This window comes from Lepidochelys kempii, chromosome 8 (genome assembly GCF_965140285.1).
Source record: "Lepidochelys kempii isolate rLepKem1 chromosome 8, rLepKem1.hap1, whole genome shotgun sequence".
NCBI classification, from domain to species: domain Eukaryota; kingdom Metazoa; phylum Chordata; order Testudines; family Cheloniidae; genus Lepidochelys; species Lepidochelys kempii.
Genome location: NC_136387.1, coordinates 37,422,205 through 37,444,482, shown reverse-complemented (window position 1 = coordinate 37,444,482; position 22,278 = coordinate 37,422,205). Strand labels below are relative to the sequence as shown.

At 53.4% G+C, this 22,278-nt stretch overlaps 1 protein-coding gene and 1 non-coding gene across 3 annotated transcripts; one reads left to right on the top strand and one right to left on the bottom strand.

Annotated features, from left to right (window-relative positions):
* The first annotated feature begins 96 nt into the window (after positions 1–96).
* Positions 97–179, top strand: TRNAL-CAG (transfer RNA leucine (anticodon CAG)). The gene has a single exon. It is a non-coding gene; the product is annotated as a tRNA-Leu (tRNA).
* An 8,970-nt stretch (positions 180–9,149) lies between these two features.
* WDR55 (WD repeat domain 55) lies at positions 9,150–21,773 on the bottom strand. Of its 2 annotated transcripts, XM_073356082.1 has the most exons (9): positions 21,698–21,773; positions 16,785–16,844; positions 15,738–15,880; positions 14,518–14,618; positions 13,662–13,749; positions 12,628–12,807; positions 12,116–12,215; positions 11,616–11,785; positions 9,150–10,679 (listed from the first exon to the last, which is right to left on the bottom strand). In XM_073356082.1, exons 1-9 carry the CDS (start codon positions 21,713–21,715, stop codon positions 10,358–10,360), a joined length of 1,182 nt encoding a protein of 393 aa, XP_073212183.1. In that variant the 5' UTR covers positions 21,716–21,773; the 3' UTR covers positions 9,150–10,357. The 2 variants fall into 2 exon arrangements, with proteins under 2 accessions (XP_073212183.1, XP_073212184.1); XM_073356083.1 differs by lacking the exons at positions 15,738–15,880; positions 21,698–21,773 and adding an exon at positions 20,150–20,200.
* Between the last annotated feature and the right edge of the window lie 505 nt (positions 21,774–22,278).

Genomic DNA, 22,278 nt, shown 5'->3' with positions numbered 1-22,278 from the left:
TTCAGCTGGGGAAAAGCAAAGTCCTGCACGTGCCTGGAAGCAGTAAACCTGGCAAGTAAGCACAGCTCCCTTCAGGAAGGGTTTTTTTCTACAGCTGTCAGGATGGCCGAGCGGTCTAAGGCGCTGCGTTCAGGTCGCAGTCTCCACTGGAGGCGTGGGTTCGAATCCCACTTCTGACAAATGCTATTTTTATTAAATTCACTCCTGAAAGCAGCGAGTGCTTAGCGCTAGAAAGTGGTAAATGTCTCGCATAAGCTGCTGTGCCTGTGATATTATATAGGGTGCAGCCTTTTTCTGTATCCCACAGCCACGTATTCCAGAGACGGGCAGCGACCCTCGCCTAATGGCAGGCTAGGAAAGCTCGACTGCACAGAGGAGAGTGAGGACGAGCCAGACTCTGACCCCCCCCCCCCCCCCCCCAGCACAGCCCCTGCTCACACGGCCTTCATCAATCTGCCATGTTAAACAGCAATTCGCTCCCGCAAACCGCCTCCGGAAAGGCAAATGCTGAGGCCGGAAGCTGTGCGACCGACACCGGGCTTGAAGCCAGGAAGCAGAGCCAGGTTCTGCCGCTGTGGCCAGCACAATGCTGCCAGGGTACCCTGGACAAACCCAAGAAAACCCTGGGAGTACTGGCTCCGCTGAGCTGTTTTGCTCTGTGTGGCCACTAGGAGGCACTGGAGAGGCTGGGCCCGACGCTAATGTCCTGCACAAAGGCCATTCTAACCAGCGAGCTGTGCCTCCATCCACCGGGATCCTGCCCCCAACTCTGAGCCTTGTGGTCAGCCCCCACTTTGCTCTGCTGCCTCTGCCCCCTGGAAGCAGCAGAAAAGTGGCACCAGGCAAAACCCTGCTATGCACAGAACCAAGAAGCAATCCTACGCTAATGAGGATGGCTATAGGAAGCTAATGCAGGTGGGGAGCTGGGAGCCCTGTGGGGCATGGGCTGGGGGGAGGGTGTCTCGATCAATGGGCATGAGGGGAGGCAAGGAGAAGAAGCAAAAAGGATCTATGTTTTTTCTGTTCCTTAGAACAGAAAACCTCCCTAATGGTGCCAGGTTAAGAGAGAGAGAGAGAGAGAGATGCGACTGCCAGACCCCTGCTTGACAGCAGCTTAAACCCAAAGCACATGTTGAGACCCCCAGTGGGCTGGGCAAACCCCTCCATCCATGGGTCAGAGGGGAGGGGAGCGGGGTATTCCACAGCCCTGGCCTCGCTCAAGGATGGTGGCAGGGAGGGTCTGAGCAGGAAAGGAGGAGCAACAATTCCCCATACCCACTGCCCCATTAGTGTCATCAGAAGCTCCAGGCAGCAGGAAGCTGGAGCCAACACCATTCTGGGGCACTGAGGCGGTGGGGGGGGGGGCTTGTTCATTGAGGCTCCTCTCTGAGTCTCTGCCCCAGCAGGCTTCCCCTCTCATGCAGTGTAGATGACTGGAACAGGGGAGCTGATGATCATAAGGCGAGTAGGGTGGGGGTAAGCCAAAGGAATTGCGGGGTGGGTTGTTTTTTTTATATGAGGCACCATGGCCCCAGGGTGGGCATGGGCCTAGTGCTCAAAGATGGGAGCTTCAGCTCAGGTGCAATGGCTTCTGCTCGCTGCCGTTTGTGCTCCTCCAGTTCCTGGCCCTGGCTAGGAACCCACCCCTCATTCCCTAGCAAACTGTTGTTGACAGACCTTGTAAAACTTTATGGCTGGAGGAACATGGTTTGGACACTGCCATCTGAAAGCATTGGCCTTAAGCTCTGCCTCAGTTTCCCTCACTACAGCCTGAGGCTCACACTTTGTCTTCCAGCAGTGCTCTGAGAGATGCCATGGAGGTGCTGCTGTCACACCCTAATTTATGAGAGGAGAAATCAAAGACAATTATGGGGAGCAACAGGCAACTGGCCAGTTCTCCAGCAGTTAGCGTGGAAGGCAATGGAAGAGCTGGCCTTTGCAGCACTAGTGTGCCTTGGCTGTTAGCTTCTCTGGGTTAGGCTAGTTATTGAGGTTGTCCCATAGAAAGCCATTGACCTTCCACAATGCACCGTTTTTTACAAGGTGTTACCAACCAGAGATGGCCCTGCCTCTTGTTCCTGTGAGTGTTTTCCAACCATGGGAGGCCACAGGACATTGCGGTCCATGCCACTTCTCTGCCTGGTGCTGTCCATGGGAGAACCACTGGCCTTCACCTTGCACAGCTGCCAAGCCAGCACGCTGCACCAGCCCTAACCCCGCTGAAGCAGGGGTTCCCAAACAGCACCTACCCCAGGCTAAGGGACCAGCCCTTTGAAGAGCAGTTTGGAAACTGCAGCATGAGAGACGAAGCCACAGAGGCCCTAGAGCCCACCTGTCCCTTCCCTTAGAACAGGGCAGAGGCAGAAGTTCACAGCACAGAGCCCCAGCAGTGCCCCAAAGGCAGCCAAATGCGTTTTGTTATGAAAATCTGGAATGAAACACTGTATGAACATTCTGAGCAGGAACAAATACGGGGGGCCAGTCTGGGCTCCATCCCCACCCCCTCCCAGCAGAGCGGGTGGGGGACGGTGCCATGTACTCACTGCAGAGAGAAAAGCACATGGAAGGCAGGCATTTAAAAGTCAAGTGAAGGACTTCGAGGTTCACACAGTATGTGAATGCTGTAGTTAAAAAGCTGCCCTAGAACCAGCTTTGCCATCCGCCAAGGCTCGGATGTTAGGTAGGACAGGCCCACCAGGACTTTGGCTGGGCTGAGCCGATTGCAGTGGGAGGGCCTGCCCGCAGGGTCAGCCCTGGAGCTACAGGATGGCACAGCGGTCAGGTGGATCACTGTGTGCAGCTCCAATCTCAGCCCCAGGGTTGGTCTGTGTCACACCAGGTGATCCCAGGCAGGGAGGCAGGTGAAGCATGGTTAAACCTTCGTTTTTTTAAGGGGGGAGCCAGCAGGTCCAGCTCAGAGATGTCATTTGCCGTGAACAGGATTCTCTGGCTGATGTTCCCAATTGTCTCCACCTGGAAAGAGGAAGCCACACAGAAGACCTCAGCCCAGCCATCCTGCCCTGTAGGCTCATCCCCACATTAGTCATCAGTCAACTGCAGCAGCAGAGAACCAAACCCACCACCTCCAGCACCCAAAATCCAGGGCTCTGCTAGAGGAGTCAATGGACCCATAGGGACCAGTACAAACTGCACCCAGCAGAGGGCAGTGTGCACATCACCAGACAACTCACTGCACCTTCGCCATTTGCTCTTTGCCTTCTCCTGCCATGGCCCCCAGTGGCCTGAATCCTCATACGCACACACGCAGAGGTGGGGGGTGCAGAGGAAGTACCTGAAAGCCTAAGTGCTGCAGCCAATAATGCAAACTGTCCAGGATTCTCCTGCCATCAAATATAGAGGCTGGTTTGAGCATCGCCTTGTGGATTCTCTCATACTCCAGCTCCTGGTGCAACACAGAGGGGGAAAGGGCTTAGCAATAACACCCTCAGCCGCAGCCACCTCATCCGGGGCTGGGATTCTCAAACTGAGCCATGTTAGGCCCTGCCTGGCTGGGACTGCAAGAGGAGAGTGCCCTTCACAACGTCACCTGCATGGGGCCTTGAGGAACAGGACATGGAAGCCCACCAGCACCCTGGGCCATCTCCAGCTAAGCACCAATCAGCGCCCAGGCAGAACTCTTAGTGGCAAGAAGACCGGACACACTCCCACCAATTAGAGAGGCCAGCACCAGAGTGACGCTGACCAGGATCAACTGCAGGCCTTGTGCTGCAGGGCACCAACTGGGAGGTGCGTGTCATGGACAAGACACGCATTTACAGGTATTACTGTGGAGTAACAGTTTCCTTTGAGCCATCAGACGCTCCGTGCTGCGGGAGAGGGGATGCTGGGCTCAGCCACATCTCTGGCCAGTCCAATCCAATCCAATCCCGTTGGGCAATCCCAGGTTACTGGGGCATTGTTACTGGAGTGGGACAAACTCAGCCACTCAACAACTCTCATTCACCTTTTGTGCTGAGCTAATAAAACTTTTGAAAAGGCACTGGGGTCCCTGTGCCGCAGCCTCTGCTGTAACTGGAGTCACACTCATTGCAGCGGGGAGTCAGCTCAGCCCAGGGTGGGGCAGGGAGCCTCTCCTCCCCACCGAGTGATTGACAGCAATCAAAGCGAGAAGGCTGCCCTTCCCCACAGCCTGCTCCAGTCACTGGAACGCAGCCCCCTTCCTGAGCAGTACTTCAAAGACAGGCAGCTGATCCAAGTTCCAGGCGCGGATCCTCTCCTCGTTCACATCCACCACCGTGATGGTTATTTCTGGGCACATCTGAGCAATGACACTGCACATGGGGCCCAGGACGTAGCCCACACCAGTGCAGCAAGTCTGCTATACTTGCACTATCATCACAGCAGGGCCAACGCACCCAGGGACAGTCCAGACTGCAGGGAGCCTCACACAGAGCACACAGCTTCACCTACAAGAGAAACCTCATCTGCATCCACCAGCTCCCTGCCAGCCAGTCCATCCTCCCTGCCCCACCCTGCCAGCTAGAAACCAGCCTATGTGGAAACTGAACAGAGAACTGGGAGGAGGGGGAGGCAGGGAGCATCTAAGAGTCCTTGTACACAACAAAAAGCCTTCTGTTAAACAGGGCTGGGGCCAAAGCAGGTTCCAACAGGTTTCCTGGTGTGTGAGGTTAGGAGGCCATGTGTTATAACCACATCTGGAACCAGCTTTAGCCTAGGAATCTACCGGGGTTGAAATAGATCATCACATACAAGAAGGAAAAAACAGATTATGTTCTAACATGGTTTGAACCTATTTCTGTGGCCAGGGAGGCCCAGATTACAGCTGAGTCAGAGTGCCTGGTTACAACACTCTCCAGTACAATCTAAGGGTGGGGGTGAAGCATCAGAGATGGGCCACAGCTAGAGGTGGTCTACGAGCTGGGGTGGGCTAGTGCTCTGAGGTGGTACAGAGAATCAGTCTTAGTTGCCTGGCTAGTGAGTCTTGCTCACATGCTCAGGTCTGACTGACTGCTAGGTCTGGAGTCAGAAAGGAATTCCCCATGTCAGATTGTCTGGTGCCTTGGGGGGGGTTTAATCTTCCTCTGCAGCATGGATCCCCAGATCATCTGGCCATACTTTCGCCTGATCGATTCCCTGCCGTTACAGGGGCCTCAGGGACAGGTGACATCTCGATCTGTCCTGTTCTCTGCCTGTGGCACACAACAGTTGAGTCTCTTGAGGGCTAAATTACTTTAATTAATTAATTAAAATGTTTAGTTAAACATTTGGGTGAAATGTCATGGCCTGCGATGTACTGATCAGACTAGCTGAGCTAATTGTTCCTTCTGGCCTTAAACTGTGAATCAGTGAGTACGGCCAAGGCATTCGCCCATGTAGGGAAACAAAGCTGAGGTCCTACATACCCTACACACTGGAGCCATGTTAGAACTAGATTCCCAGCTCCCTCATAACTGAACGCACAAGGACTTACTGAGTTTTAACAGGTTGGCACATGTTTGACTTCATATATGGCTCATGTCCACATCAACATGGCTAACTCACAGCTCCTAACTGCATGGGTGTTATTGTGTTTATACCCTGTGCACAAGAAGGCCTGTGGCATCTGCCTGTGTATCCATGTAAACAGATAAGCCAGTCCTCCTTTCTCCTAGGTTGTGCACTGCACCCTGAGAAATGGCTGCTCTGGAACCAGCTGCTCTGTGGAGTTACAGCCACCTTTCCCCAGCATGCACTGATACAAACACGCCCATGCTGCATGGACAAGCCAGCACAGTTGCCATTCCTGCCGGGAAACATACTGCTGTGTGTGTGTCCCAACAGGGTGAGCTGTAACCAGGCCAAGTGACTCAGAGCCGGGTTACACAGAACGTGGTTCTCTCTGCTGCCTAGGCATAGCCAGAGCCTGCTCATGTTGAGTCCAGCTAGCAGGGCTCCAGGCTCGTCTCCCTCCCCATTGGTGGAATGGATTGTTTTCGGAGAACTGCGTTAGTCAAGCTGTGTTAAAGTAGAGGTGGGCAATTTTTTTTGGACAAATAGTTTATTAGCCCAAAAAAAAAAAAATGCAGTTTCTGTCAAGCCAAAACTATTAAGAACATAAGAACGGCCATACTGGGTCAGACCAAAGGTCCATCTAGCCCAATATCCTGTTTTCAGGCAGTGGACAATGGCCAGGTGCCCCAGAGGGAATGAACAGAACAGGTATCAAGTGATCCATCCCCTGTCACCTACTCCCAGCTTCTGGCAAACAGAGGCTAGGGACACCATGCCTGCCCCTCCTGGCTAATAGTTATGGATGGACCTATCCTCCTCCATGAACTTATCTAGTTATTTTTTTAACCCTCTTATACTCACAGATTTGACATGAATTTGCCAGATAGTTTTAGCCTGTAAATTTTTTGTTGGCCTGATTCACCAGGGGATTTAGGTGCCATTCACACCATAGAAGGGGATGGTGGAGCTGGTACCCTTACCCACACCATATAATCTCTAGCCCAGAGGCTAGCATGCTCCCCTGTAATGTGGGAGACCCAGGTTCAACTCCGTGCTCTGGACTGAGGCTATTTGTTTGTGGATCTCTCCCAATCTCTCCTTTGAAGCTATTCCACTTTGGGTAAAATGCCTGAATACTCATTAGAGCAGCATACAAATGTGAGAATGACTCTACAGCCCAACGGCTAGAGCACTCACTTGGGAGACTGAGGTTCCAGACCCCAGCCCTCTACTCCGAAGAATAATCAATCACCTACACAAAGTGGAACAGCTTCTGCAAGAGAGAGACTGAGAGCACCTCACGCCAATAGCCTGGGGTTAGGGCAGGCACTGCGAATGAAGGAGACCTGTGTTCAGAGCCCTGGCCCAGAGCAAGGATTCAGACCTGGGTCTCCCAAATCCCAGCTGAGTGCCTATCTGGTGGGCTGACATGTTTAAGGGTGGCAGGGACAGCAGTGCCTCCTCCGCTGGCTATTTTGTGACTCTAGCCCTTTACAAATACAAAAAAAAACAAAAAACCCCACACTATTTTGTTCACCCTGAACCGGACTTTTTCAAATTACCAACAATTTTACTAGGGCTGGCAAGGGCAGGCAGGCTGGGAAGCTGGCAGTCTAACGGTAGCTCGGTGTCAGAGGGGGAGGAGGAAAAGGAAGCAGAGGAGGGAAGGCAGGCAGGGGTGGGCCAGTACATCCTTCCTATAACCTCAACTGCATGAAGTCCCTCTTGTATCGCAGACAATGGCACGTTCTCTTCCACGCCTCCCCAGTGACTACACATAGTGAAGAGCTTGGCAAGGATCCATCTGTTCCCCAGATCCCTGGTGCTCAGCTCCCAGCTCCTGCACAAATGCCATGCAAAGGGATATACTCCAGCACCAGCCCAAATTAGTCCTGTGCCACTTTCTGCCCATTTAAAAAGCAACACAGGTAAAAAGAAACTCCCTGAACTCAGGGTCTGGCTCACTGCTGCCTGAATTGCTCCCTTCCAGGCCGCTTAGAAGGGCAGGGCTGTCTCTAGAGGGGCACAGGTTAGCCAGCTCCAGCCCCTCCACAAGAGGCTCTCATTCCTGGTGGTGAGAAGCCAGGAGGCCTCATTTCCTGTCTTGATAGGGGAACCTGGTGCCACAAGGCTGCCTCAGACATCTCAAGACCAGCAGAGAGCTGCCTTCACCACAGCAACAGCACTAGCTTGCCTGTAGCTGCTCTCTTCTTAGGGCAAGAGACCTAACCTCACAGGCTTCCAGCTCTCCCCTTCACACCTCCCCAGCCAAAGGCAGAAACCGCTCTTCTTAGGGCTAAATGGGCTCCATAGTTGCCCTCGACTTTTGTACAGATGGGGCAGCCCCAGAGCATGAGGCTGCCACTTCTTGGGTTTCCAGAAGTGCACAGGGGCATAGGCAACCCCTGACCCGCTCACACAGATCAGATGCACATGTGGAAAAATCTCAGCTCCTGTCTCCAGGGCCACTCTAGGTCCCTGATCTGGGCTCTAGGGCAACCCCCCACCAAGCTGCTCTTCGGTAACACAGACAGCCTGGCACTAGCCAAAGGGGTGCTGGAAAAACCATTATCCTGAATAGAGGCCTGCAGTGGCTCTACATGCAGGAATGGAAGCTGACACTGAATTGGGGTGCAACAGCCAGACACCTGGGCCCACCACACTCCTCCTTCCCTGGGGCTTCTCTGCATGTCCCCTGCCCCTGGTGACAACCAGCCCCATAGGCGGTCAACCTGAGTAAGGAATGTCAGGCCAGCCCCCTCAGTCATAGAATCATAGAATATCAGGGTTGGAAGGGACCCCTGAAGGTCATCTAGTCCAACCCCCTGCTCAAAGCAGGACCAATTCCCAGTTAAATCATCCCAGCCAGGGCTTTCTCAAGCCTGACCTTAAAAACCTCTAAGGAAGGAGATTCTACCACCTCCCTAGGTAACTCATTCCAGTGTTTCACCACCCTCTTAGTGAAAAAGTTTTTCCTAATATCCAATCTAAACCTCCCCCACTGCAACTTGAGACCATTACTCCTCGTTCTGTCATCTGCTACTATTGAGAACAGTCTAGAGCCATCCTCTTTGGAACCCCCTTTCAGGTAGTTGAAAGCAGCTATCAAATCCCCCCTCATTCTTCTCTTCTGCAGGCTAAACAATCCCAGCTCCCTCAGCCTCTCCTCATAAGTCATGTGTTCTAGACCCCTAATCATTTTTGTTGCCCTTCGCTGGACTCTCTCCAATTTATCCACATCCTTCTTGTAGTGTGGGGCCCAAAACTGGACACAGTACTCCAGATGAGGCCTCACCAATGTCGAATAGTCAGGAGAGCCAAGATAATTTCTGCTGTGTCTTTTGGTCGCTCCCTCAGCTTGTACGTCAAATCTGAATCTTAGAGGCCAGAGATGAAAGGCCTTGTAACTTACTGGGCCACATCCCTGTCCCCATGCCTTCCGACTGCACTACGAAACGCCTGCTCCCGATCTCTGCCAATCCACTTCCCCATTTAAGTAGACACATGCAGAAAGCAGCGCGCACTCTCCCAGTCAGCAAATGCCATAGCAGTAGCAGTGTGATGGTCAGTCACACACTCTCACTGTTACAACATACTGGCAGTACTGATCTAATAGCAAACTCTGCTGGATTATCACATGCACCCCAACCCCATCACATAAAGTGATCCCGGCCAGCTTGGGACACAGGCTTCCTGGTGGTTTATTCACATACAAATTCACAATGGGAATCAGTTACTCTCCTGAGACAGGCAGCACTGGGGCTCTGCACTGTAGCTTGTCCAAGTTTCTTGTCTACATGAATCTTCCCAGCTTGGAGAGAAGCTGGTGCAACTGGCTGTTTTTCTTGAAGACACCTTTAAAGGGAGGAGAAGTTGTGAGGGTGGCTGGGGAGAGCCTGGCCTGTCAGAAATACAGCTGGCAACAGTGCCCATATTGCCCAGACCAGCGAAGGGGCTCTGAGCTCAGTAGTTTGTAGCAAACTTCAAGAGGCCAGGGAGGGGGTTGGTGTGAAACATGGCTGGCAGCCGGGGGGATTCTTCTTCCCATTCCCCTCCCTGTCCCACATCTCATTACTACAGGTGCCTAAGCAGCAGTTCTGAGAAAGTGGCTTTCGGCATCTCGGGTGACACAGGAGCAACGGGGAACCCTCTGCTGTGTAATCCCAGAGGCAGCACTCAGAGCTCAGGCACCTGCTTCAGACAAGCACAGCCAGATGCTCTAGGGCCCTGGCTCAGTGCTCCATGCAGAGGAGACTGGAATTCACATTGTTCCCTGCATTTCCCATGCTCCAGAGGCTGCAGGGATTCTTTGGTACACAAAGGAGTTTGGAGAGAGCTCCTGGAGCACAGACTACCACATTCACCGCTAGGCTCCTGCCAACCAGCAGGGCTGGGGAAGGAATTCAGGACTCAGCCCTGGTCTCATAAAGCAGCTGGTGCTCATGAGAGCTCACAAGGGAAGGGCTGGGGCAGAGGGTGGAAAGGGGTCTGAGGTAGGTTTTTTCCTCTTGGAGAGAGAAAACTGGAGACACTCCTTTCCCATCAGGAGAGTTGCTTCTTTCCAAACAAAGCCTGGTCATCCCAGCTGGCAGGAGGTTCCAGCCCCTCTCCCAATAAGACCTCTATTGGCCTTTAATGAGGAATGCAGAGAGGGATGTTGCGCCTTGTCAACTCAGCTGCACCAAGGGCCCTGCTAGCACTCTGGCCTGCAGGAACACTCCCAGATGAGCCAGTCCTCTATGGGGAAATAAGCTTGGCCTCCAACTGCTTCCACAACACAGTGAGGATGCATCCTTCCCATGGCTACAGAATCTGCTGGCTTCATAGTCCATGTCCCTACGGAGCTTTCTGGCCATGGAATCTCCCAGAGGCCACTGGGCTTCCATCAGTTACTGTCATCGCTGTCGCTCTCCTCCTCCTGCTCCTCCTTTGGGGCCTCTGCCTCCTCTCTCATGTCGGCAAAGAAGTCCTCTCTGCCGCCCAAGGCTTTGCAGCTCAGGGCCTTCAGCTGCCCACTCTTCTTCCTCTTCCGGTAATCATCCACCACCATGGAGCGGAGTGATGAGATGTCCCAGAACTTCACCTTCTGGTCATGGCCACTGCTGGCCAGCAGCTGACCAGTGTGGGACTTGGCCAGCTGTTCAATGGGCTCCCCCAGGTGCTGCCCAATGCTGCCTATCACCCGATTAGGTAAGATATTCACCGCCCTGGGACAAGAACAGAAGCTTGATTAATGGAGGGCCAGCTGTGCAGTAACTATGCGTGGTACTCCAGCCAACCCACCCACCAAAAGGAGGTGTTCTGGGGCACTAAGATTAGAAGACTATATAATATAGGGCCAACTGTCCAGTAACCTTGTATGCTACCCCATCACTACCTACCAGATGGGGGTCCTCTGGGATGCTGAGAGCTTAGAAGAGGGAAAATGCCAACTGGTTTAAAACCCCAAATTCAGGGCTTAGTAAGCAAGCTCAGAAAATTCATCTCCAAGGAGATGGATCCTCACTTCACTGTCAGGAATTAATATAATGAATCCAAATCCAGCAGCAACAGGTGGGGAGAGCTGAATGCCAGAACCCATGAAGGGAAATGCACTGAGAACAGGAGCACCCAGAATGAAACACACAGTGGGAACAGCCCTGAACACACAGCAAGGCCAGCCTGGGGTTTTGATTTCTTCCAGTTTAACTGCCTCCATGGCGTTAGCAGCACAGCTCCCAAGAGTTCCCACCAACAGCCCTTTCATGGAGGCACCCAGAAGGATCCAACCCAATAGGCTGTCTGAAGTCCATCCCCCAGCATCAGGGCAGGAGCTTCCCTTGCAGTACCTCTGCCAGGGCTTTGCCCTGTCCGCTTGTAATGTGCCCTACCGATGGGGCTCCCACCTCTTCCCTTGGTAGATTATTCCATGACTGCATTTGCCTTTGGCAAATATCTCCTGATATTTTGCCTACCTCAATTCTACCCCAGTACTCCTACTCCCTTTGCCCTTCTCCCCCGCCCCCCACTCTCCCTGCTATTCACACCCTGTAGATCCTCTGAGCAGAAGTTCATCCCGTCCTCCTAGCCCCGCTAGCAGAAACAAGGCAAGCAGCCCCCTTTTCCCAGCCTCCCTGCCAGGAGCCAGCACTGGGCTCTCTCACCTGATGACTCCATCGATGGAACCCGTGCACAGGACATTCTCCGTGACAGGGACCATGCAGTCAATGGACTCGGCCTTCACTGCAAAGCGGTCGCTCGTGGCACCAAAACCGTCCCAGTTGAAGAGATAAATGGTCCCCTCGCTAGAGCCACACACCACTTTCTTCCCCCTCTGGACAAGAGGTGAATGAGGTGGAGCTGAAAAAGCAGTAGCTCAGGACAGGACCCTCCCCTCCCCACATGGGCTCTCTAGCAGGAAGTGCTCAGTCAGGGGCCGATAGCACAGGGAGCAAGGGACAGAATGGGCTCCTTTCCTCTTAGTCAAGGGAGTCCACATGTTTAACTCAGCAGGGTCCTTCGAGCTCATAGCTGAACATTAAAGGGAACTGGGGCGCCCACCGCTGCCCATGTCTGGGACAGCTCAGTGCTGAGGCAGGGAAGCCTGGCTCCATATTGCTACTCCCACATGAAGGACAGTCACAGGTGGCCTGTGAGCTCCTACCTTCATCAGCGCGATGGACGTCAGGTCTCCACTCTGAGGCTCTGAGAGCAGCTCAAAGCGCCGTCTCTTGATGTTGAAGACACCCATGGTTCCATCACCGCTGTGGGAACCAAAGTGGTAAATTGCATTCACTTAAACATGGGATTCCTCACTTCCTGTCCTGGCAAGTGTTACCTGTACACCTCCCAGAGGTGGCTGCATACTTCAGAGAGAGGGTATAAGTGATTCCCCCATTTGGGATCATCCAGGATGAGAAGCACAACAAACTCCAGTGATTACAGAGAGTCTGGGGTCAGACAGAGGGTCTGGAGCCATGGGGATAACAGCACTTACCCCCTCCTTTGAGGGTGGAGACAACCATGCCATCTGCATTAGATAAGCAGAACCAACGAGGTGCAAAAAAACCTGCTCTCCCCCTAGGGGAGCTGCTCTCAGACCCCCTGGAGCAGGCTTTGCTACCTGATTTGCCCACAGGCACCTGCGGCGCACGTGGCTGAGGAGCCCACCATCACCTGGTGGTGAGCAGGAGCTTCTTGTTCTCGTCTATGGCCATGCTGCTGATGTACTCCTCATGCTGCCGCATCTCCATGATGTCTGTGCCTTTGCGGAGGTCCCACACCTTCAGCATCCCACCATCATCCCCCGTGGCAAAGAGGTGGTCATCTATCACCAGCAGACTGTTCAGGGCCGAGCTGTGGAGACCCCCACTCCAGTCACCAGCAGCATCGGGGACTGTGAGAATCTTTCTAGCTGAGGCAGCCCTGTGAGATGCTCCCTGCTGTGGCAAGGACTGGAGACACCTCAGAGAGCCATCTGCCATTCAAAGGCCCTGTCAGGGAGGTCTGACTAGATGGCGGCTCTAGCCACAGTACCGAGCACAGGTGGAATCTGGGGGAGTGGGGAGTTTGGCACCCCCAGCACGCTGGGTGCTCCTAGGGTGAGGGAACATGGAAGGAGCCCATCTTCAGGCAGTGGAGAGCTCCCTGAAAGTTCTCGACCCTCTCAAGGGGGCCATCTGGAGAGGGCAGCGCCTCCCATCAGTGTGTGTGGGGGAGGAAGGAATCAGCTCCCTCCAGAGCTAGTTCCTGCAGCCCGACTCAGCCAGAGGGGTGCTAGAGGGTGACTGGTGGCCATCTGGACGCAGCAGGCAGCCACTACAGTTCCGGCCCCACGGCTGGCTCCAGGGTTTTGGTCATTTGGCCTGCTCTTTGCCCCAGCGTCCCACCTGAGTCTTTGACAGCCCCACCATGCAGGGCAGCCTTAGGGCAGATTTCCCTGCTCCCCATCCCACACATGGCCCAGCCAGCACCGAGCAGCACTCAGCGTCAGGGATGGACACGATGGGCAAGAGAGTGCATGGGAGACCAGCTCCCTGCCAAGGGGAGCAGCCAGCTTTAGTGGAAACATGAGCCAAAGAACACTCAGGGAGGAACCACTCTCCTGCTCTAGGGACCTTGGGAAGCCAGTTCCCAAGATGCCCTTGCTGGGCAGGGCAGGGCAGGGCTGGAGGGTTGCGTGGGACTGGGAATTCCCTATAGACACATACCTGTGAGCCTTGGAGAAGCGTGTCACCAGCCGGCCCTCCTCCACGTTCAGGATGTGGATGGATTTATCCTTGGACACAGTGAAGAGCTCTGGCAACAAGACACACAGTATACATTCGGCACCCCCAGCCCATTCAGCAATCGGAGCAGCAGGAGTGACACCGAGTTACTCAACTCCAGTGCCCATGTCCTGTGCTTATCCCTCACCAGCAACATTCCTGCAGGATTACTGTTACTCCTGGGCTCTGTGATCACAAAGCCAGCCAGGATCCAGCGTAGTGCAGTGTGCTAGGGAGCAGAAACACTGCAGCAGAATGGGACTTCTGAGCTACAGGGAGGAATCCCTTGGCAGTCTGGTGAGGGAGGAGAAAGCGCAGCATGGGAGAGTCTCAGCCTGGGAGCCCTGCCCCCGCCACACCTCTCAGATTTCTAGTCTCCACAGTACTGACTGAATGAATGGCTCTGAACAGTCACTGTGCAACAGTCAAGCAGCCCCAGCCCTGCCTCTCTACACTCTCCCTGTGCTCCCCAGGCTCTCTGGATCCCTCACTCCCAGGCATAGCTGATTGCAGGGGGATCTTATCCGCAGGCTGGGAGCTCAGCACATTTCCTGAGCCAACCACAGCTCGGCCTGCTCAGCAATTGGCTGAGAGACTTCTAAACAAAACCCAGCAAACTCCTCAAACTGTTGCATGGCTGTGACCCAGAGAGGCTCAGCAGCCCCCCTTCCAGGGTGCAAGGAGAAGGGCTGCCCCCCAGAAGACAGAAAGGCATCCTCCTTGCTAGCTTGACCTCCACCCAGTGAGTTTGCACAGGTCACTACAATGGTGCGAGAAAGCCAAGGGGAGGTGCACTCACTGTGTCCATCATGGGAAAAGGACACTTCCCGGCAGGATTTCAGGTGATGTCCTGAAGACCAGAGCTCCCGGTTCCCACCCTCCAGGCAAGAGTACGAATACCTGAAACAAAAGCATGTGTGTTAAGGGGACACCAGTGAGAAGCTGCTCCCTGTCTTGCCTTTCCAGCTGAGGAGCACAGCTTTTGGGCATGGAAGGAGCATTCAGATCCAAAGTTAGGGGCTCCTGGTACAGGAATGAGGAGGTGTGTGTCCAGAGGGGGCTTTCATGGTGCAGGACTGAAGAAAGGAGGGATGTGCCATGTCCAGATTGCTGGGGCATCGCCAGCCCCCAGGGATGGAAGAGAAACAGGAGTCAGGTTTGAGGAGCTGGATTCACATGGAAGAAAAAAGATCCCGGTGGAGCAGGAGCCCCAGCTGTGTGATGGGAAAGGAACAGATAGCATCTCAGCATCAAGGTTCAGCTCCCACAAAGGGAGACCCCTGCTTCCCAGCGCTCACTATCAGGAACTGGGGACTCCCCACAGTTAGTAGGAGACCAATCTTCAAACCAATGGGATTGTGAGGGACTGAACATGCCGGGCGGGTTCCCTAGAAATCTAATCTAATGCCTTCCAAGGCGGGTCACTAGAGAGGCACCATTGCAGCGGGGACAAACGGCAGGTGCAGTGAGAGGCAGAGACCTTGCGCTATACCTGTGTGAGTGCAATACAGATTTGTGGCAGCCAAATGGAGAAATGCCAGCCAAGAACCTGTTCCCAGGCTAAGCCCTTGGCGGAGGAAGGATGATGTGTCCCCAGCTACAGCATCCCAAATGCAATGCTCCAATACTAGAAGCAGCTTTGCCCAGCCTCAGTCTTCCTCTGCAGAGATAAGTGGGTTCTTCAAGCCAGATTAGACTTGGAGCATGGAAAACAACACCTGTGAACACACATCACTCTCCACTGGAAGCCTCTTCCCAAACCCACGGCTTCTCCTGGCACCATCACCTCCAGCAGCTGAGCCTGGCTCCTATCGACAGTGGTGGGGTAGAGCTGGATGGGCCATGGGGTCACGGACCCCTACCCACAGTTTTCACCCCATAGGGGCCCTTCTCTCTCCATCTCCTGGGTAGTGCTGACCCCTGGGGGTTTCCTTGCAACTCCCTGGTTGTACTGCCTGTTGCTAGGGCCTGTTGCTGATTATCTACACAGTGCTCTTCTCTCCGATAGATCCAACTCACACATAGACATCGCCGTCCACATCGCCAGCTGCAAGGATGTCCTGGCTGGGGTGGAAGGCAATGGTGTTGGCAGCAGCTTCAAAGGAGATGTCCTCTGGGGTGTCTCGGAGCCTGGGCTCCAGCTCCTCCTGCTCTAGATCTGCCTTTGTGGGGGTAGAGAGACATGAGCTAGACTGGGGGGGGGGGAGGGGACAGGACGGGACTATGGCCTGCGGGCTGGATCCAGCCCCTCAGGGCTTTGGATCTGGCCCATGGGCTTGCCACCCCCATGGTGCTGCGGGCCCCACTCCGCTCCAGGAAGCGGCCAGCACCACGGCCCCTGGGGGATGGAGGGCTCCGTGCACTGCCCTCGCCTGTGGGTACCTCCCCTGAAGCTCCCATTGGCTGGGAACAGGAAACTGCGGCCCATGAGAGCTTTGGGGGAGGTACCCACAGGCAAGGGCACTCAAACCTCTGTCCCCCCTCCCCCACCCAGGGGCCACAGGGACGTGGTGCCAGCCGCTTCCTGGAACAGAGGTGTGGGGCCAGGGCAAGCAGGCAGGGAGGGAGGGAGCCTGCCCTGGCCCCGGTGCGTGCTGTTGCCACCCCAGAGCCACTCCAGGTAAGCGGCACCGGGCTGGAACCCAGACCCCGATCCCCTCATGCACCCCAACTCCCTGCCCTGAGCCTCGCTGCAACCCAACTCCCTGTCCTGAGACCCCTGCCTATACCCCAACCCCCTGCCACACCCAACACCCCTCCTGCATCCCAACCCCCTGCCCTGAGCCCCTTCCACACACCAACCCCCTGCCCCAGCCCTACATTCATAGCCCTGCATGCAATTTCCCCACTCAGATGTGGCCTTCGGGCCAAAAAGTTTGCCCACCCCTGAGCTAGATGGTCAGCCAAGGAGCCACCGGGATGCTCAATTCCACTCTCCCCTATACGCACACAGGGGCTGCTAGCAGGGCCTACAATCCTACACTACTGAACCCTCCCCACATACAAGGGGACACCAGCAGAGCTCCCCACTGCCCATCCAACATACACCCAAAAGGGGGCGCCCACCTGCATATGCCCTGCATCTTCCTCCTCCTGCACGGCTGCCTCCAGCTCCTGAGACGTTCCCTAGGTGGAAGGAGAAAGAGACCATCAGATTTAAGTGGGGGAAGGTGCATCCTGGGGAGCAGGTTGCCAGAGCTGCCTCCAATCAGCTACAACCAAGGGAACACATTCAAGGCAAATGGACCCACTCCAGCCCCAGCAAGAAATGTTCCCTGGGGCCAGGACTCAGGAGATACTACTGTGACAGATATGACTATTTCCTTCTATAGCCTGGAAAAATCCCATTGAATTAAGTATCTTTCGAGTCCACTGTATCAAACATAAAGGTTACGTGTTATCAAGGATTGTATGTGCTCGCTGGGGGGAGATGGGGTGTGAGTTAGGAACTTCAAATTACTATACTGAATAATAAGCCCAGAATGAGTTTTTGGACACTGTGTCAAGTGGGGGAATCTCCAGGGGAGGAAAATGCAAATTATGCAAAAGCCCTCTGGAGCTATATCCTGAGAAGAGGATGATTGTCTACTGCTTATCTGTTTCCAGAATCTGAAGATCAAAGGCCCAGGCTGTAGAAAGGAAAGACTAACCTATTCACGGATGTACTTGTTCTGAGCTGAAGCTGTTATGAATAAGGCCCTACCAAATTCACAGCCATGAAAAAAAACACGTCACGAACCGTGAAATCGGGTCTCCCCCTGTGATATCTGGTCTTTTGTGTGCTTTTACCCTATACTGTACATGTTTCATGGGGGAGACCAGCGTTTATCAACTTGGGGGGGGTTATCAAAAAGGGAATTGCAGGGGGGTTGCAAGGTTATTTTAGGGGGATCGTGATATTGCCACCCTTACTTCTGTTCTGCCTTCAGAACTGGGCAGCCAGAGGCTAGTAGCTGTTGGCTGGGCACCCAGCTCTGAAGGAAGCACCCTGCCAGTGGCAGCGCAGAAGTAAGGGTGGCAATGCCAGACCATGCTCCACCCTTACTTCTGCACTGCTGCCTGCAGAGCTGGTTGGCTGGAGAGTGGCGGCTGCTGATTGAGGGCCCAGCTTTGCAGACAGCAGCGCAGAAGTAAGGGTGGCAATACCATACCATGCCATTCTTACTTCTGTGCTGCTGCTGACGGCGGCTCTGCCTTCAGAGCTGGGCTCCTGGCCAGCAGCCACCGCTCTCCAAATCTGAAGGCAGCGCCGCTGCCAGCAGCAGCGCAGAAGTGAGGGTAGAAGTACCACAACCCCACACACAATAACCTTGCGACTCCTCACGGCTCCTTTTTGGGTCAGGACCCCTACAATTACAACACCATGAAATTTCAGATTTAAATAGTAAATTTCATGATTTCAGCTATTTTTAAAATCCCTTGACTGTGAAATTGACCAAAATGGACCATGAATTTGGTAGGGCCCTAGTTATGAACTTGTAGCCACAGAAAAATCCCTTTGTGGGCTTTGAAGGACTGACTTCACCAGAGCCCTTGTTGGAGTGAGAGGGTGATCTCTGGAAAGCTTATTAGCATGCTTTGTTTTAATGTTTTCTCTGTAATGCTTTCACCTTCAGAATAAATGTGCTTGCTTAGAAAGAGTTGTGGGGTAACTTGTAACTGTGCACAATTACACTGTTTAAAGCCTCTGAAGAGAGAGAGCAAAGTGCAGCCACTGGCCTGTCCAGGCTGCCCGGCTTGCTGGGAATAACACAGTGTAGGTAAGTATCAGAGGGGTAGCCATGTTAGTCTGGATCTGTAAAAGCGGCAAAGAGTCCTGTGGCACCTCATAGACTAACAGACGTATTGGAGCATAAGCTTTTGTGGATTCACCCACAAAAGCTTATGCTCCAATACGTCTGTTAGTCTATGAGGTGCCACAGGACTCTTTGCTGCTTTTACAGTGTAGGTAGGGAACTGTGCAGCCAAGAAAAACCCCAGTCAGGAGGGAGAGAGACCCATGCCTCCACCCAGCAGAGGGGGAATACAAGTGCAGTTGCCCTGAACTATAACAGCTGCTCCTCTCACAGCATGTCAAAGGGAAGACAAAATGTCCCTGAGTCCTCCATGGGGCACAAAGAGAAGGGCAGGACTACTGGGCTCCATTGAGGAACAAGAGTTGCTGCTAAGGACCCGCAAGGGATGGGAAAGGAACACCTACTGTTTAAAAAAATGGAATCAGTTAACACAGCCCTTCTCCTGCAGTGTGGACGGAGCCTTAGGCCTGGTCTACACACAGAAATTGGACTGGTTTAACTAAATCTGTGTAAAAACCAGTTTAGTTAAATGAGTGAAAGTCCCTGTAAATCAATACATGTGTGTCCGTAAAGGAGTTTGCTGTGGTGTAACTGAATCAGTTTAAAAACACATCTTTGGTTAGACCAGTGCAAGTTCGTGTGTAGCCACTGTTGAAGAGGTGAATGTACTGAATCAAAGAGTGCAGACAGACAACGCCAGCAAAGCCAGATATGATGCAAGCAGGTCAGGGCCCCAGGTATAAGGGGGACAAACTAATTGCTGTAGAATCATGCTCAGGAATCTCGGCACTCCTTTTAGAAACAACACAAACACCTACTACAGGACAGGCCCAACAAAGAAAATAACAGAATGCCACTAGCCATCACCTTCAGCCCCCAACTAAAACCTCTCCACCACATCATCAGGGATCTACAACCTATCCTGAAGGACGACCCATCACTCTCACAGATCTTGGGAGACAGGCCAGTCCTTGCTTACAGACAGCCCCCCATCCTGAAGCAAATACTCACCAGCAACCACACAACAGAACCACTAACCCAGGAACCAATCCTTGCAACAAAGCCCGTTGCCAACTGTGTCCACATATCTATTCAGGGGACACCATCATAGGGCCTAATCACATCAGCATCATAGGGCCTAAGCACATCAGTCACACTATCAGAGGCTTGTTCACCTGCACATCTACCAATGTGATATATGCCATCATGTGCCAGCAATGCCCCTCTGCCATATACATTGGTCAAACTGGACAGTCTCTACGTAAAAGAATAAATGGACACAAATCAGACGTCAAGAATTATAACATTCAAAAATCAGTCAGAGAACACTTCAATCTCTTTGGTCACTCGATTACAAACCTAGAAGTTGCAATTCTTCAACAAAAAAACTTCAAAAACAGACTCCAACGAGAGACTGCTGAATTGGAATTAATTTGCAAACTGGATACAATTAACTTAGGCTTGAATAAAGACTGGGATTGGATGGGTCATTACACAAAGTAAAACTATTTCCCCATGTTTATTCTCCCTTGTTCCTCAGACATTCTTGTCAACTGCTGGAAATGGTCCACCTTGATTATCACTACAAAAGGTGTCTTCTCTCCCCCCCCCCCCCCCCCGCTGGTAATAGCTCACCTTAAGTGATCACGCTCATTACAGTTTTCAGAGTAGCAGCCATGTTAGTCTGTAACCACAAAAAGAAAAGGAGGACTTGTGGCACCTTAGAGACTAACAAATTTATTTGAGCATAAGCTTTTGTGGGCTACAGCTCACTTCATCGGATGCATTTGTTACAGTGTGTATGGCAACACCCATTATTTCATGTTCTCTATGTATATAAATCTCCCTACTGTATTTTCCATTGAATGCATCCGATGAAGTGAGCTGTAGCTCACGAAAGCTTATACTCAAATAAATGTGTTAGTCTCTAAGGTGCTACAAGTGCTCCTTTTCTTTTAACACAAACAAGCTATCAAGCCTTAGCACTGATGCCTGTGAAAAAAACCTTTCAAGTGCAACCCAAACATTAACACATAGGCAGATCCACCCAGGCCTATAGGCAGCCAGTAACAAGAGTTCTCAGGTATGAACTGGCCCATTCATCTCAATGAGACTGGAGGCTAATGATATTTAAAATACAAACTCTAGTAGCTACTACATAAGAATTACCATACTGGGTCAGACCAAAGAGCCCAGCTAGCCCAGTATCCTGTCTTCCCACAGTGGCCAATGCCAGGTGCTTCAGAGGGAATGAACTGAACAGAGGTAATCATCAAGTGATCCATCCCGTCGCCCATTCCCAGCTTCTGGCAAACAACCTGGCTAATAGCCATTGACGGACCTATCCTCCATGAATTTATCTAATTCTTTTTTGAACCCTGTTATAATCTTGGTCTTCACAACACCCTCTGGCAAGGAGTTCCACCAGTTGACTGTGCGTTGTGTGAAGAAATACTTCCTATTGTTTGTTTTAAACCTGTTGCCTATTAATTTCATGGGATGACCCCTAGTTCTTGTGTTATGAGAAGGAGTAAATAACACTTCCTTATTTATTTTCTCCGCACCTGTCATGATTTTATGGACCTCTATCAGATCCCCCACTTCCTCATCTCTTTTCCAAACTGACAAGTCCCAGTTTTTTAATCTCTCCTCAGTTGGAAGCTGCTCCATGCCCCTCATCATTTTAACTCCTCTGCTGAGCGCGTGGGTAGGAACATCGGGCTAAACCGCTTGCCCCTGAGTGCAGGAACAGGCCTGTCCTGGGGCCGGGAGCCGATGGCCGGGTTTGCTGAACCGGGAAATGCGGGATTCAAACCACCCTTCCCCGCGCCAAAGGAGGGAAAGAAAAGTTTCCTCCCGTTACCCGGCGCCAGAAGCCTCGAGCCGCCTCCCGGGCGCCGCAGCCTCCTGCCCCCCGGGCCCCGCCAGCAGCTTCCCTCTCTCAGGCGGCTGCAGCCCCGGGGGTCGATCCGCAGCCCCGCGCACGCGGGGGCAGCCCAAGAAACCCGCGGCCGGACCGGGACACGTAGGCCGCTGACTGGCCGCGGGGAGAACAGGGTCCCGCGAGGCGGGCGGGGTCGGGGCAGCGGGGGGGGTCGCATTCCCCCCCAAAAAAACCGCCACCAGCTCGGGTCGTGAGGGAGTGGCCGGCTCGCTCTGATGGAGGAATCGGCTCGCGCTCACCTCTCTGGGCGCCACCATCTCGCCACGGAACGGTCCTGGCAGGGAAGGAGTGGATGCGTTCCAGTCAGGCGCTTGAGCTAGGCGCCGGGTTAGCCTTTCCTCTTCCAGGACCCGTCTCGGGGAGGGCAATTTAAAGGGTTTATGACGTTTATCTTCTCGCTTGTCGTTTGCATGGTCAAGCCCAGCTGAGAACTCTTAGGCTCTGCAGACGGAACAGGCTACGCGGTTGGCATTAGTTCAGTGGTTACTTCTAAACTTTAAAGTTTTGAAACACCAGCCCCTCAGGGGGTTCGAGACCCGCGGGCGGTGTTTGGACTTTTGCCCCTCCCCGAGCCGACTTTACCCCTGTGCACGCGGAACATTGCCCCGCCGGGCCGGGACTCAGTGCTAATTGCTCGAGCCTTGAGCGCTCGAACAGGCGCTGCTCCCATTGCTCCCGCCACGCTCGGTTTGGGGAAGGGGGCCTTCAGCGCCATTGTCGGGGGAGGGATGGTTCCAAATTTGGGGAACACGGGGGTGCGCTGTAGACTGCGGAGGTGGGAGGAGTCCAGCTACGAGAAGGAGCAGCGTCGTAGCCTGCT

What these genes read in the sequence shown, in the direction of transcription:
- WDR55 (XM_073356082.1), bottom strand. An exon ending in CGCTTCTCCAAGGCTCACAG is followed by an intron (nt 12,808 to 13,661) that starts GTATGTGTCTAT and finishes GGGTCTCCACAG; the next exon opens with CTCGGCCCTGAACAGTCTGC. An exon ending in AAGCTCCTGCTCACCACCAG is followed by an intron (nt 12,216 to 12,627) that starts GTGATGGTGGGC and finishes TGGTTCCCACAG; the next exon opens with CGGTGATGGAACCATGGGTG.